Source organism: Lepisosteus oculatus, chromosome 2, assembly GCF_040954835.1.
Source record: "Lepisosteus oculatus isolate fLepOcu1 chromosome 2, fLepOcu1.hap2, whole genome shotgun sequence".
NCBI lineage: Eukaryota > Metazoa > Chordata > Actinopteri > Semionotiformes > Lepisosteidae > Lepisosteus > Lepisosteus oculatus.
The window spans coordinates 34190491-34203539 of NC_090697.1; the positions used below are offsets into that span (position 1 = coordinate 34190491).

Here is a 13049-nt window from a genome sequence, read left to right on the forward strand (position 1 = left end):
ATACTAACTGGCGTTTCTTCCTAATTCTCCAGTTGCAAGTTTTGGTATTGCTTTGCCTGCCTGGATTGTGGACCAGAAAAACTCCATGCTTGTAAGTTTTATTTGTACCTGGATCCTAGCTAATGTTCGTCTCTTTTCTCTGTTGAAATTCACTGTAAAGTCAATATTCAGTGTGTCCTGCGTGAGCATGTGGTGGCCTTTTGAATTGGGTCAAGCAGATTCCGGTCATGACCACAGCAACGTGATATCAGCCTAAGAAGACGAAAAGCTGCATGTGGTTGTGTGACTCTCGCTTAATAGACTCATTAGACCAAGTGGTCATTGTTGACTTTGACCTCATCCACAGATAAGGCTTACCCTGCATAATAAGATGTGAATTTTTCATATTTTGAGGATGCTTGTATAGTTCCTGTTGTGCAAAAAGAAAATGAACAGTGTAAACTGCATATTAAAATGATGCCTTCAGTTAACATTTAACAAATGAACAGATTCATTGAACATTTTGGAAGTCGAACCAGAAGAAATAACTGGAATTGTTTTATTAAACTTCCTACTTGTTTGTGTCTGAATAGGATCATATTAATTGTTGGGTCTACGTCTGTATGAAGGACAGAGTTCACGATAGAGATGTTGCAATATGAAAACAAACTAGAATGATCATGTTTCACACTGTTGACATGCCTTTTTTGAAAACCATCTGCATTTTAAACATTGTCACTGCAGCATCATTCAGTGAAATTAATATTCACTTCCATGTTATTTTAAAGGCAAAAAATGGAGACAGAAGAAAGCTACGCTGATTCTCTTTAAAAAAGTGAAATACCCTTGTGGAATTGGCACAAACTGCTGTGTTAATGTTCCGCTTAACCGCAATGCTAAAACATGGCTGTTTTCAGCAGCAATTTGCCACATTTGTCAGCACTACTGGCGGCTCAAAAGGAATGTCGTTTAGAGGTGAAGCCCAAGGAGCTTTCACTGCTGCCAAAGAGAAAGTCTGAGGCCTTCTTAAGGTGCAACTATTGGTGACATTTCTTAGGTAATCCCCTTTTTCTTCTGGAAGAAATTGCAGTGTGGTTTAGGTTTGTAAAAGGAAGGTTATCTCTGAAGTCATGAAGATGTGTGATAAATATAACTACAGTAATATGGAGAAAGCAATCTACCTTTTAATTTTGCAGGTTCTGCTGGTTTACGGTCTTGCCTTCATGGTTATTCTTCCTGTTGTTGTGGTAAGTATAAGCAAACTTCACCGTATGTTTTAAACCAGACTTGTATTTTGTTTTTTACGACGGTTCGGTTTGCTGTTTGATTCTTCTGATTTTCTTCTTGGTTTAGCGTTTCATTCGGTCCCTGCAAATTACGGGGGCTCATATTCTCAAAGAGGGCTCAAGCCTGAGATGAATAATTACAGTAACATCCTTTTACAAAGTTCAAAACCAAGTTTTAAGGGGGTTCTTAACCTAGAGCAGTGTTGTTCTTGTTTTTTAATCATGTGATTAAAATCGCAGGATATTCCATCTTTAAGAGCCTTTTGCTGTCAATATCGCTGTAATTGCATTCACAGCACTTTGGCATGCTTTGTTGATATAGCAGGATTTGAATGGGCATTTTCACAGGTGTGTCATTTTTAGTTTGATTACAGTGTTGTAATTGAGTACATTAAGTTCAGTAAATAAAGCATGTTGTTAGCGTAGAAAAACTGGCAGTGATTTACAAAGACAAAAACATTTCCTTTAATTAGGTGTGTATCCCAGTGCTGTGATTTCAATAAATAAAACGGTTAACAATACTTATACCATGAAACAGTATTTAAACAGTGCTCTGTATGGAAAAAATGTCTTTATTTGGACTTACTAGCCCACCGTCTTCATTTCCCTAAGCAAGGGCACTCACTTGGCAGAACGCCACCAGCGGTGTGGCCGAGGAGTAGTTGGTCTCTGTTTTTCGGGGAGCAGTGGGTCCTGTAATTTACTGGAAGCCTGCGGGTTGCTGTGATGTCAGTGAGAGATGCTCCGTTCCTCCAGTCAGTGCTGTCTCTGATGTGGAGCACTGTGGTGGAACCTGAAGCAACATTTCAAATGACATGGACATGTGTCCACATGTCTCATACTCTGCGCTGAGTGGGTTCTGCCTTTAAATTGCTGGAAAGTTAATTGAAACAACCTAATTGTGTGGGCATTTAAGTGTTTTTACCTTTACCAGCAATTGCCATAAAACCACACATGAAATCACCTTTTTTCACATTGAGCTACATTTACAACTTGCAATGAAAGGGGTATTCTTAAGGTAAAACCATCATATCGGTATTGCATAGTACTTCCAAATTGTCTGTGTATCTGCTTTTCCTTAACCTTAAACTAACCCTTGCGTTTTTATCCTTTGGTAATTTCTACCAAAAATATAGTTACTGTTCAGCAGCAGGCTAAAGACTCCTGTAGTTTCATCCCAACACCTTGTGAAAAAAAGCCCACTGAGATTCATTTGTGAATACGACTGAAATTCCAATTTTGAATTTTTGGTTAGTCTAAGGCTTAAGTCAGCTTTGTGAAAAGTGACCGCATGTGACATTCTGGGGATCTGTCTGACATGACAAAATGTCTTCTGAAACCCCATGAACTTCTCTGTCAAGGATCACCTGCCTTTGGATTACTTAGAGAGGAGCAGATCTTATCTGGGAAAGTTAGCTTGAGGTTTCAGGTGGCCTTTAAAATTTAAGGTGCGGTGTGACTGCCAGGTTTTTTCAGCTCTTCCATAGCATTACAAGAGTCCAGTGTGAAGTTCCTTGTGTGTGCTCTGCAGAGATCAGCTAGCTCTCCTACTAATGACAAGCCCCCGAGATTTAGTTTACACAGTAATTTTAAATTGTTTTTCTTTGTCTTTAGGGTACTTGGTGGTATCGGTCCATACGATACAGTGGCGACCAAATTCTTATCAACACAACACAGCTCTTTATGCATTTTATGTATAAAACTCCCAATATGAATATGAAACGTAAGTATGATCTGTTTAATTGGTTCTGGGAGTACCGTGTGATTGCTGAATATCATTTTTGGTCTTATGATAGATTTTGAATATGTTACCTGTAACCACATTAGACTTAATGTTATCTAAAAAATATTTTCAGAATGTGTGAAGAGAATTTTTTTCATTTTGGTTCTCCTTGTAGGTCTAATAATGGTTCTGACGGCAGCATTTGAATTCGACCCACGTAGTAACAAGGAAGCAACAATTAGACCCACAGATAACATTGAAGTACCCCAGGTAATGAAGTCCTTTGTTGAATGCAAAGGAGTGATTTATTACAGCCCATCTAGCGCTTGGCAGGAGTTTACTCTTGATTTATTACTGTTGCAGCTCATCCGGGAGCTGGGCAACATCAATGTGAAGAAGAAAGAACCTCCCTTCTGCTACCCTTACAGTCTGAAGGCCAGAGTCTTGTTGCTCGCGCATCTCGCCAGAATGGACCTGTCTGAAAATATCGAAGAAGGTACATCTCGGCCTGTTCCCCATTGAGCAGTTTTCTGTTCAAGATGGGCAGTTTTCTGACCTTTCCCAGTGCTTAGCAGTTTAAACATGTAATTATTGTTTTCGTTACACAAAAATTTAAAATAGTTCAAGTAGGTCACTGCATCAGCATGCGTAGGCTGCAAAGGACCGGGAAAGGCTTATTCCATGCTGAAGAAGCATTCCACAGCCGGAACGTTGTCTGTTTTCTCTTCAGCATGGAACAAACCCTTACTTGTTCCCTCATATATGCAGTGGTTGACAAAAGTATTGCACAAGGCTTATAAGGATTAAAACAGTTAGGTTTTCCATGTCAAAGACTGAGAGACATCAGGAGCAGGTGGCAAGTGCCGCAGGGTTCCAGAAAATGTGAATGGTACACGTAGATCATAAAGAGTATATTAAAGCCAGCAATCACATTCTATACTGTACATTTTAATCAGTGTCTTCAACATGACAGAGGGCTGGTCAAATAGACCCCAGATAAGTACCTTTAGTTTGGGTTGAATTTGAAAGTTCTCTTCTGTGTTGATATTTTCTTGATATTTAGCATGGAATTGACATGGGTGACAGTTCTTTATTTCGGATACTGCTGAAGATAATCCGGCATACTATCATTATTTTATTTTAGAAAAGTTAGAAATGCACACTATTACCTGCAATTTAGTTTTAAAGTTACATTTATACAGAAAGCACTTGAGGTGCCTATGCCGCATGTGAAATCATTAAAGGAATTAAATTGTGTATTTTTTAAGACAAGTATTAGTCCTATGCAGGTGTAAGCAGTTGAACCTGTAGTGGAGTACTTTTAAAAAAATTATGTGCTTTATAAGTTCTGCTGGTGGTATGTAAGCTTTACATTAGAAATTGTCTGTAGTAAGTGCAGCTGAAGTTATTGGATTAGTGTAACAGTAGTGCAGTCTGGGCAGAGCAAGATATGCATGTATATTGTATGTATTGTTGCATGTCTAGACTATTGTTTTTTTATGTGTATTTTATATTGGGTGTTATTCGTTTTTTGTAGTTTTTTATGGTGATGACAAAGACCAATTTCCACCTTTTTGGATGGACAATACAGTTATATCTTATAAACATCCACATGTTAACTAAATGGCATACTAAGTGAGGTCAGCAACTGAGGAATGAGCTGGCTTGAAATGTTTACAAATTTACTCATTAACTACTAGATGTTTAATGTGTTTCATACCTAAATGTAAAAAACTAGTTCATACCCTTTATAGTGCATCTTAGTGAATTTAATAGAACTTGAATTATTTTCTTGTACGCGTTATTTCTTGTTTAGCACGTATTAATTTTTACTTTAAGAGCTTGATAAGGTTAAGCACTGAGGTCTGCCTCTCTAGTTTTGAAGATCACAGTTGGTAAAACGAAGATGCAATGTCCATTCCGTTTCCTTTGGTGAATTTCAGATCAAAGGTTTGTGGTGCGGAAGAGTCCAGCATTACTTCAGGAAGTGGTCAACGTTGGCTGTCAGCTCACTATGATGGCCAACAGCCGGGGAGGTAAGTGACACACTGACTCCTCAACCACGGGCGGAACAAAGAAGGAAGTGGAACTGTGTTCCAGTTTTCAGGGATAGCCGCAGTTCGCTCATGGAGCATTTCAGTATGTGAAATTGATCTTGGAGCTAATGTTACATATTCTATTCCTTAACCTTTCGTGATCAGGGAGAAAGAAACCGCTTTTCAAGGGCAAACTTTTTTTTTGTTGTTTGGTCGTTTTTACCTCAGGGTTTCATGCTCCTCGTTTGGTGTCCATTGAGAATTGCATGAAGCTCTCTCAGATGATAGTGCAAGGACTGCAGGAGTCCAAATCTCCTTTGCTGCAGCTCCCGCATTTTGAAGAGGAACACCTGAGATACTGCGTTTCCAAAAAAGTAAGTGCGATCAGCTTGGCTGCCGGAACGTCATGAAGAAAAAAAAAAGATATTTCATTATTTGCTATTTATTTCTATTATTATATCCTCCAATCAAGAGGGTGAAGAGAATTCCCTGGAAAGGTGGAAAGCTGGAAAGAGGTCACTAGAATAAGCAGATTCACAAAAGCTGCATTTAGCATGGTTTGATATTCTCCCTGCCAGCTATACTGGGGATGTGCCTGTAGATTTTCCTTTGAGCATATCATTGATTTACTGCAGAAAAGGATGAATAGATTTTGAGGGGTTGTGATTCATGGCTGTGATTCTGAACTCCTCTTTTGGCAGACTACTCAATTTTTTCCCCCACCAACAGAAGATTTATTTTTCTAGGCACTTAAGATACATATGAATTTGTTCGCGGAGTCTTAACTAATTTATCAACATGTTTTGTTTCTGAATATGTTCGAAACAAAAGGAGGCCCATCTTTCTTGTTCAGTTGGTAGTAAGATATAAATCCAGGAAAATCACCTGGTTGTTTTTTAACATGAAACCACAAATAATAAATGAGCAACATAAGAAGGGAGTTTGACACCCCACACCTTAAAAATTCTTTATAAAATGTTGTCTCCTCATTTGTGACTTAAATGTTACTAATCTTGCTTTTTTGGGGTCCCTGATGGTTTCATCCGCGTTTCCCCTGGACTGACTCCATCTGCAGGATTTTGAGTGCTCAAGTCAAGTCTTCCTGTAATCTTATGTGTTACAAGCTAAACAAGTCTGCTTTATTAATCTATTACTCCTTTCTGATTTGGTTGCTGTTACAGGCTGGTAAACAGAAAAAAAAAATGACAGCACTAGTTATGGTTTTAAAATAATGGCAAGGCAGCGTTTTTATTTTCCTGTGCAGAAGTCAACACAACAAAACCAAGTCTTCTTGGATCGTTCATCTTTGATGTTTAGTCAGTCTTTCCCAGTTACTGGGGGGTCTCCTGTTGAGAAATGTGGCATTTCTGGCCTTTTCCTGGCTACCTCACACACCTCTGCTGAAGGGAGCACATGTTTATGTTGAACTCTCAACTATCATGACAGTAACTACCAGTAGCCGCCCTCCCCCTCAGACAGCTATGAGCTGAGAGCCTCATCAAAGTTTCTCTCCTTTGCTCTTCTCCAACGAAATCTTTCAAATAAGATCTAAATCGTGCATTGCATTTTTAAAACAATACTTCTCTTGATTTGTTTTACATCTTTTACTATATCCAAGCATTTGGTTGGCATTTTGTACTGTTTCTCAACACTGTTTAGATGAGGAAATAGACAAACTAGATATTTCCTGACTGCTCTGTTGGTTTTGTTTGAAAAATGTTTAGGTTTAAAATGTTAATCATGTGATACCTTGCATTTGAACTTGTTAGGTTTCATTTGTCAGCATATCTCCCAGGATCTGATTAGTATTTAATTTTTTTTTTCTTACTGAATACACAATGCGGCTGCGCTTTTTTTTGTTTCCTCTGCAAATCTGGTGCATTAACAATGCTATCATCAGTACTGTTAATGTGTCTCAGAGCAGCAGTTCCATACTGACATCGGTGGGACCTGTTTCCTCCATTCCAACCAGTTTCTAATCCATGTATTACTTTGGAGCACACATTTTGTTAATTAGTCTGTCATATGGGCTGTGATCTCTCTGAAACTCCCATTCTATATGTAGTATACCTGCCTGTGCTCACTGCTTAGTTCTTTGTATTCATTGTATGATGGGTGGCACATTGGGTTAAATTCTTGCCTCTGCTACTGTAATAGTGAGAATGTCAGAGAAAATACAGGCTTGAAAATGCTTTGAAAATAATTAGTAGTACATTTTTTGAAAGAAAGACCTTGCAGAATGTGTGCTGGAAGGATTTTCTTTTCCACTTTTTGTTTAAAACTGCATTTTTAAAATGTACGTTGTGGAGTGTAAGAAGGTAACTGTCTCTAAACTGTCATCGTCTGCTTCCACAGTACAAAGTGAGGAGCATTCAGGACCTGGTCAGCCTGAAAGACTCGGACAGGCGCAATATGCTACGTTTCCTCGGGGAAGAGAAGTACGAGGAAGTCATGGCTGTACTCGGAAGTTTTCCTTACATTATCGTGGATCTCAAGCTTCAGGGTACTGTGCACTTCTGTGAAAGACTTCTAAAGACAAAAAACATTCATCCGTGTCCAAAATTAGACCATTCGTATTTTTGCTAAAAGGGAAATATCTGCATTACATGGATCATTTTGATTGGTGCAAAAACAAATCAAACCAACCAACTGAGCTTTGCGTTTCATAGTTTCACGTATGCGAAGGAAACGAGCAGAATTTGGAAAAACTAAAATTCAGGGAAAATTATAATAAACAAATATCATAGGGTGCATAGTCAGGGTAAGGTTTGTATCATTTACAAAACAGTATGCGTCACTTCAGGTAAACGGTTTTTGATTCGTTTATCAGCTTTTATTTTTTTTCCCAATTGTATCCTGGGAATTTCTTGCTGGAGAAAAGTAAGAAAAAGCAGATGAAGTTTCACTGGTGTCTTCTGTCATTTGCAGTGCTAGACGACGAGGATAGCACTAACATCACGGCAGGATCCATTGTAACCGTCACTGTGACGCTAACGAGAAAGAGAATGGTGGTAAGTTATTCTTTTGTTCTTTTCCTTTTGCCGGTGAGTCTCAGTAAGCTGACTTTCCAGGTTTGCTAAATGGGTGTAAAAAGTAGTAGTTCCTCCCGGTCTGCAGCTCCCCATTTCTGGTTCCAAGCTGGAGTCCAGAGCCTGCGGGTTTTCTTTAACTGACTCTGTCGTCGCTCATGCGTCGCACCCATTGAGGTGTTAGCTTGAACTCCAGGTAAGAGTGCTGGGGTTCAGCATAGTGTGACGGGCTGCACCCGAAGTCTGCCTTTTCTTGCCTTCGGTGCGTGTTGCTTTATGTGCACATGTGGGGGCAGCTGCATGTAAGTCCCCAGATGACCACTGGGTGGCATCTTCTCTTTGCAGATTACAGCTAAACATGTTTTATGTCTCACTTAAACATGCTTCCCTTCCCCTGGAATTTCGGTCTTGATTGAATATAAACAGTAGGTGAATGTGTCCGGCACACTGGGAGGTAAGGCTGTTCCAATGGCAAGAATTGACTGTTCTTCTAAACATCAAATTTAAACATTAAAAAACGTCTTTAACACCCCTGGAATGTTGTCAGTGGTCCCTGAATGTGCAGTTAACGTGGCTTTTTTCTCCTGAGAAAGTATTTTCTGGTGCCTTTTTCACCCATTGGCATTGGAAAGTTTGTGACTGAACAAAGAGGCTGGGCAGAATGTTAGAAGTCTAGACTGGGCATGTGAAAGTAAACAGAATGACCCCAAAACCACATTTTAATTTCTTCTCTTTCTTCAAGGATTTCTTTGAGGCAGAGCAGGATCAACTCCGTGTTGTAGAAGACCAAAATACAGAAGAGGGGGTAGGTCAAATTTAAAGTTTTCAGTGGCATTAAAAAATGTAATGCAATGATCGGTCCAATTATTTATTTCGATGTTAAGAATTTCTTAGTCTTGGCATGGTGTTTTACGAGTTTGAAAGCATGTTGAGTTTCACATACAGAGGGATGCAGTGTTTCTTACATCGATGACTTTGTAACTTTTAACAACTGTTTTCAGCTACAGAACTGAAAAGTTGTCCTTTCTAAAAATCTTAGAAAATGTTTTTTGTTGTTTCAGCAAGGAGAAGCCAGCAGAAACAAAATCAAAGTGTGGCAGAACAAGAATAAAGGAGCTAAGAAGGTGTCAAAGACAAAGAAAAAAAAGTTAACCAAGAAGAAAACAATTTCTCAACAACAGCAGAAAACTGACAAGCAGAAACAAGCCAATGGGACTGTTTCTTCAAATGTAAGAAGTTTAGGAATCTCTTTCAAGTTACTGCGTATTGTAGGACAAGATCAAGTGAGAACTAAAGACACATCCTTTGCTTATATTAAGATATTTGTGTATTTAAGCACAATAGGAAATAGTGCTCCCCAAGTATAACATAATATCATAATGGAACAAGTAAAGTTTTATTCCATGCTGAAAAAAGAAGAAAATAAACACAATGTTTCAGTTGTGGAGCCTTCTTCGGGTGTGAACTACTATAATATCATAATGTACATGATCAGGTACCCGAAATGAAGATCTGTGATTTCAAGGGGTATTACATCTGTACACAATGCTTCATCCTGGCTGGATGTTTGTTGTAGGTCTTGCAGAATTAAGAAAGGGTAGGATCTGATGTGTACAGCGTTATATGTGTTTGCTGCTGGTACGTGGAATCCCAGTTGATTTATTACTGAAAAACAGATTCTTTGACAACCTTCAAATGTTAAATTAATCATTTTATGTATACTTATAAGTATATGCATATATTATAGATATACTGTATAATGTTTTTATTTCTGTGATGCCCTTTTAATCTTTTAGTTTTGCTCGAGTTGACTGAACTTTTCAGTCTTCCATTTACCAGTGCCACATTAATAAAAGGCCGCTCATCACACGGCCCCAGCAGATTGTAAGACCTTATGGTTTAAAGACTGATAAGCCTTTCCGCACAAAGTTACAGGTTGTATCTGTACTTCGGATCATACTTACCTGCTCAGTCTCTAATTTAAAGCAAAACAAACGGTTTCTCTTTGCACCCTTCAGAGCCGTCCCCAGGCTGTGGTGATGGTTCCCATGATATTTGTGCTTTATCAGTGATATAAATGTTTAATAGTCTGTGTTCATTGTGTTTATTATGGTTTTATCAATTGAACGATCAAGTAAAGCACTCTAGCAAGAGAGAGCAAAGCTCAAAATTGGTTCTGATTGTTATGGATAAATATTGGAATGGCTGAAGGATCCTCCAGTTACTTTGTTTCAGTTGACATGGTGACGCGTGAATCTCTGGGGGAAATTTGCCTTGTGAGGTGTGGCGCGGTGAGCTCCATACGCCTGTATAGAATGAGAGAGCTGGCTGTTCTAAACTGCAGCCAGGTTTTCTGAAGCGGGTTCCTGGTTCTCCGGGCAGGAGGTGGTCCCTTCGAAGGAGGAGGACGAGGAGCTCTCCGACAAGGGCAGCGACTCGGACGAGGGGGAGGCCAACAAGGACTCCCCCAGCGAGAGGGACGAGGAGAGCGACAAGCAGAGTGACGCGGAGGTGCAGGAGATGGGCGACGACGAGGAGGTGAGCGGCTGTGGAGCCTGGTGCGGCCCAGCAGGGGGCGACATCTGGACTCTCGGCTGATGCTTTTATTGTTTTTTGTTTTACGCCTCCAATGCTGAGTGACACCTCATCCAGCGTAAAGCACTGATATTCCGCTGAGCGTCTGCTTACAGATTTTCTGTTTCTTTGAAGAAAACTGAAGCATTTGAAGGGCCAAGGGCAAAAACACTTTATTGTCATTATTGCTCACCAGTGGTGCGGTTTGGTTCGTACTGTAGCAGTGGAATGGACTCGGTTTGTCTGTCTGGCCAACCCTTGAATTCCTCTCTCTTTCTCTTCAGGAGTGGGAAGCACTGCAACAGAGTATCCAGCGAAGAGAAAGAGCTCTTTTGGAGACCAAATCAAAGATCACACATCCTGTCTATAGCTTGTACTTCCCAGAGGTGGGATAATTTGTTTTATATGTACTCTACTTCCGATCAGGCATCTTGACACTCGTTCAAAGAGGTCATAAGAATGACGACACTTGTTCTTTTGCCTTTTACAGGAAAAGCAGGAGTGGTGGTGGCTGTACATAGCAGACAGGAGAGAACAGACTTTGGTATCAATGCCCTATCACGTCTGTACGCTTAAGGATACAGAAGAGGTTAGTAGCTAAAAAAAGGAACAAAGAGTTTGTCTGGCTCCTTCGTTTACGTGGGCTGGGGTGGGTTAAGTGGCTGGGATTGATTTTCCTTTCCAGGCAGCGCTGATGTCGGTACAGCAAGTGCCCAACAGGACACAAATGAGAGGAGTGGACCTGAGCACAGCCCTGCAGGCCCAACCAGTGCTGATCTGATTAATTGGAGTGATAAATGTTCTGGCAAAGTAAAAATGAGTGGAGGACACTTACTGATAGCCTCACAAAGCTTTAAATACAGTGCCATTTTATCCTAACTGATTAAGGTTTCCTATAAAGATAAAGTTGCACATGCATTTAAAGTCTCCAGTGAGCTCTGATTAGCAAGCCGGTATATGTACGCAGTTCTACATATTAGGATGGCCTAAGCACAAGACATGCAAGTCATTTTGGGATTTCTGCTTGTTGGGAATTTGAAATTGGTGTGTAAATGAAGTCTGAAGACTGAGTCTCTCAGCCCCTCCTCCCTGTCAGCCTTCCAAAATTAGTTGCCAAGCAACCGTAGTACAGTAGTGTCAGATTCTTAAAGGGGCAGAGCGCCGTCTTGATAAGGTTTGTTTTGACTGCAGCTTCAGATGTGGCCTGGAACTGTACAGAGGTATAAGGGCAGTCATTTTTATTCACGCCTGTTCTACTTGGGCAATTGTTTATATTCAGGCAATGGTTTTGAACAAGAAACATTGGGGAAAACCACTCAAAGAATGATAGGCTGCTTTTTGTTTTTGGTGTAAATTTGGTGCGTTTTTTTAAAATATATTTAGTATAAAACTATTACAGGGAGCAAAATATTTCAGATGTCTCCAGCAGGACCTGTCTTATGGAGAGCTGTTTTTGGAGTGCCAGTGTAGACGGGTGAGAGGGTGATGAAAGTTTTAGCTGTTCGTCTACAACAAACCCTGCACTTCTCACAGCAAGCAGTTGGGCAAGAGAGAAGAGACTTCAGCTGTTCGGGGCCCAGTGGTTTTGAATGTGCAGTTAGTCTGTACAACCAAGAATATTTTACAAGCCTCTGCCAGACAGTGTCCCCCTCTTCTTCCCTTGACCTCTCCCTACCAAGAAACAGTACACTGTCATTAAATAAGGCACTAAAGTTTCCGATAGTCAAATCCAGACATGCATCTGGAAACCGATACATAAATAACAGTTTTATTTATTTTGTCAGGTGGGTCAAAAGATGCTAACAGATTATAGATGTTCAGTTTTCTAGTTAAAAATTCTCAGAAACATAATCATATTTTGGAGCTCATTGCCAATTCTTGTTAGTATACTATGTGTGCTTTACATATCTAATTATATCATACACAAAAATAATTCTGTATATTTATATATGGAGTTAAGTGAAGGCAACATTGTGAAGATAAAGAATCTGGAGGTTTTTATTATTTAAACCTTTTTATTTAACAAAAAAATGAATTTTAGGGGAATCTTTGTATGATGGCACTGTGGCTGAGGATCTGCACCTGTGGCTGGAAGGTTGCTGGTTCAAATCCCGCAGCCAGCAGAGGAATCCTACTCCATTGGGCCCCTGATCAAGGCCCTTATGACTACACCCTTTACCAAGTAACCTAACAGCCTGAAATCAAAACGCATTAAATCGGAATCTATTTTAGCTATATATATTGTACTTTGCAGCGTGCAAGTGAACAATGAAGGCTCAAACATTCTGAAAAGTTATTGCAATGAAACCACCACCAAACCAAACCTGCAATAATATTTTAAATTAGAGTTAATAATACTAAAAACCATCCCATACTCCGAAGTAATGAGAACATTTAGCTAAATCGGCATCTAATGAAAATT

The 13049-nt window shown here is 39.7% G+C and overlaps 1 protein-coding gene across 1 annotated transcript in view; it reads left to right on the forward strand.

Moving 5' to 3' along the window:
* The window catches only part of sec63 (SEC63 homolog, protein translocation regulator), a 36186-nt gene that overhangs the window by 16866 nt on the left and 6271 nt on the right, over positions 1-13049 (forward strand). The window contains exons 6-19 of the mRNA XM_006625963.3: positions 33-91; positions 1176-1226; positions 2880-2988; positions 3164-3258; positions 3352-3484; positions 4932-5024; positions 5253-5398; positions 7380-7527; positions 7953-8035; positions 8796-8858; positions 9115-9282; positions 10436-10591; positions 10912-11013; positions 11118-11216. Of these exons, the coding sequence (XP_006626026.1) occupies positions 33-91; positions 1176-1226; positions 2880-2988; positions 3164-3258; positions 3352-3484; positions 4932-5024; positions 5253-5398; positions 7380-7527; positions 7953-8035; positions 8796-8858; positions 9115-9282; positions 10436-10591; positions 10912-11013; positions 11118-11216 (1505 nt within the window). The remainder of the gene's footprint in view (positions 1-32; positions 92-1175; positions 1227-2879; positions 2989-3163; positions 3259-3351; positions 3485-4931; positions 5025-5252; positions 5399-7379; positions 7528-7952; positions 8036-8795; positions 8859-9114; positions 9283-10435; positions 10592-10911; positions 11014-11117; positions 11217-13049) is intronic.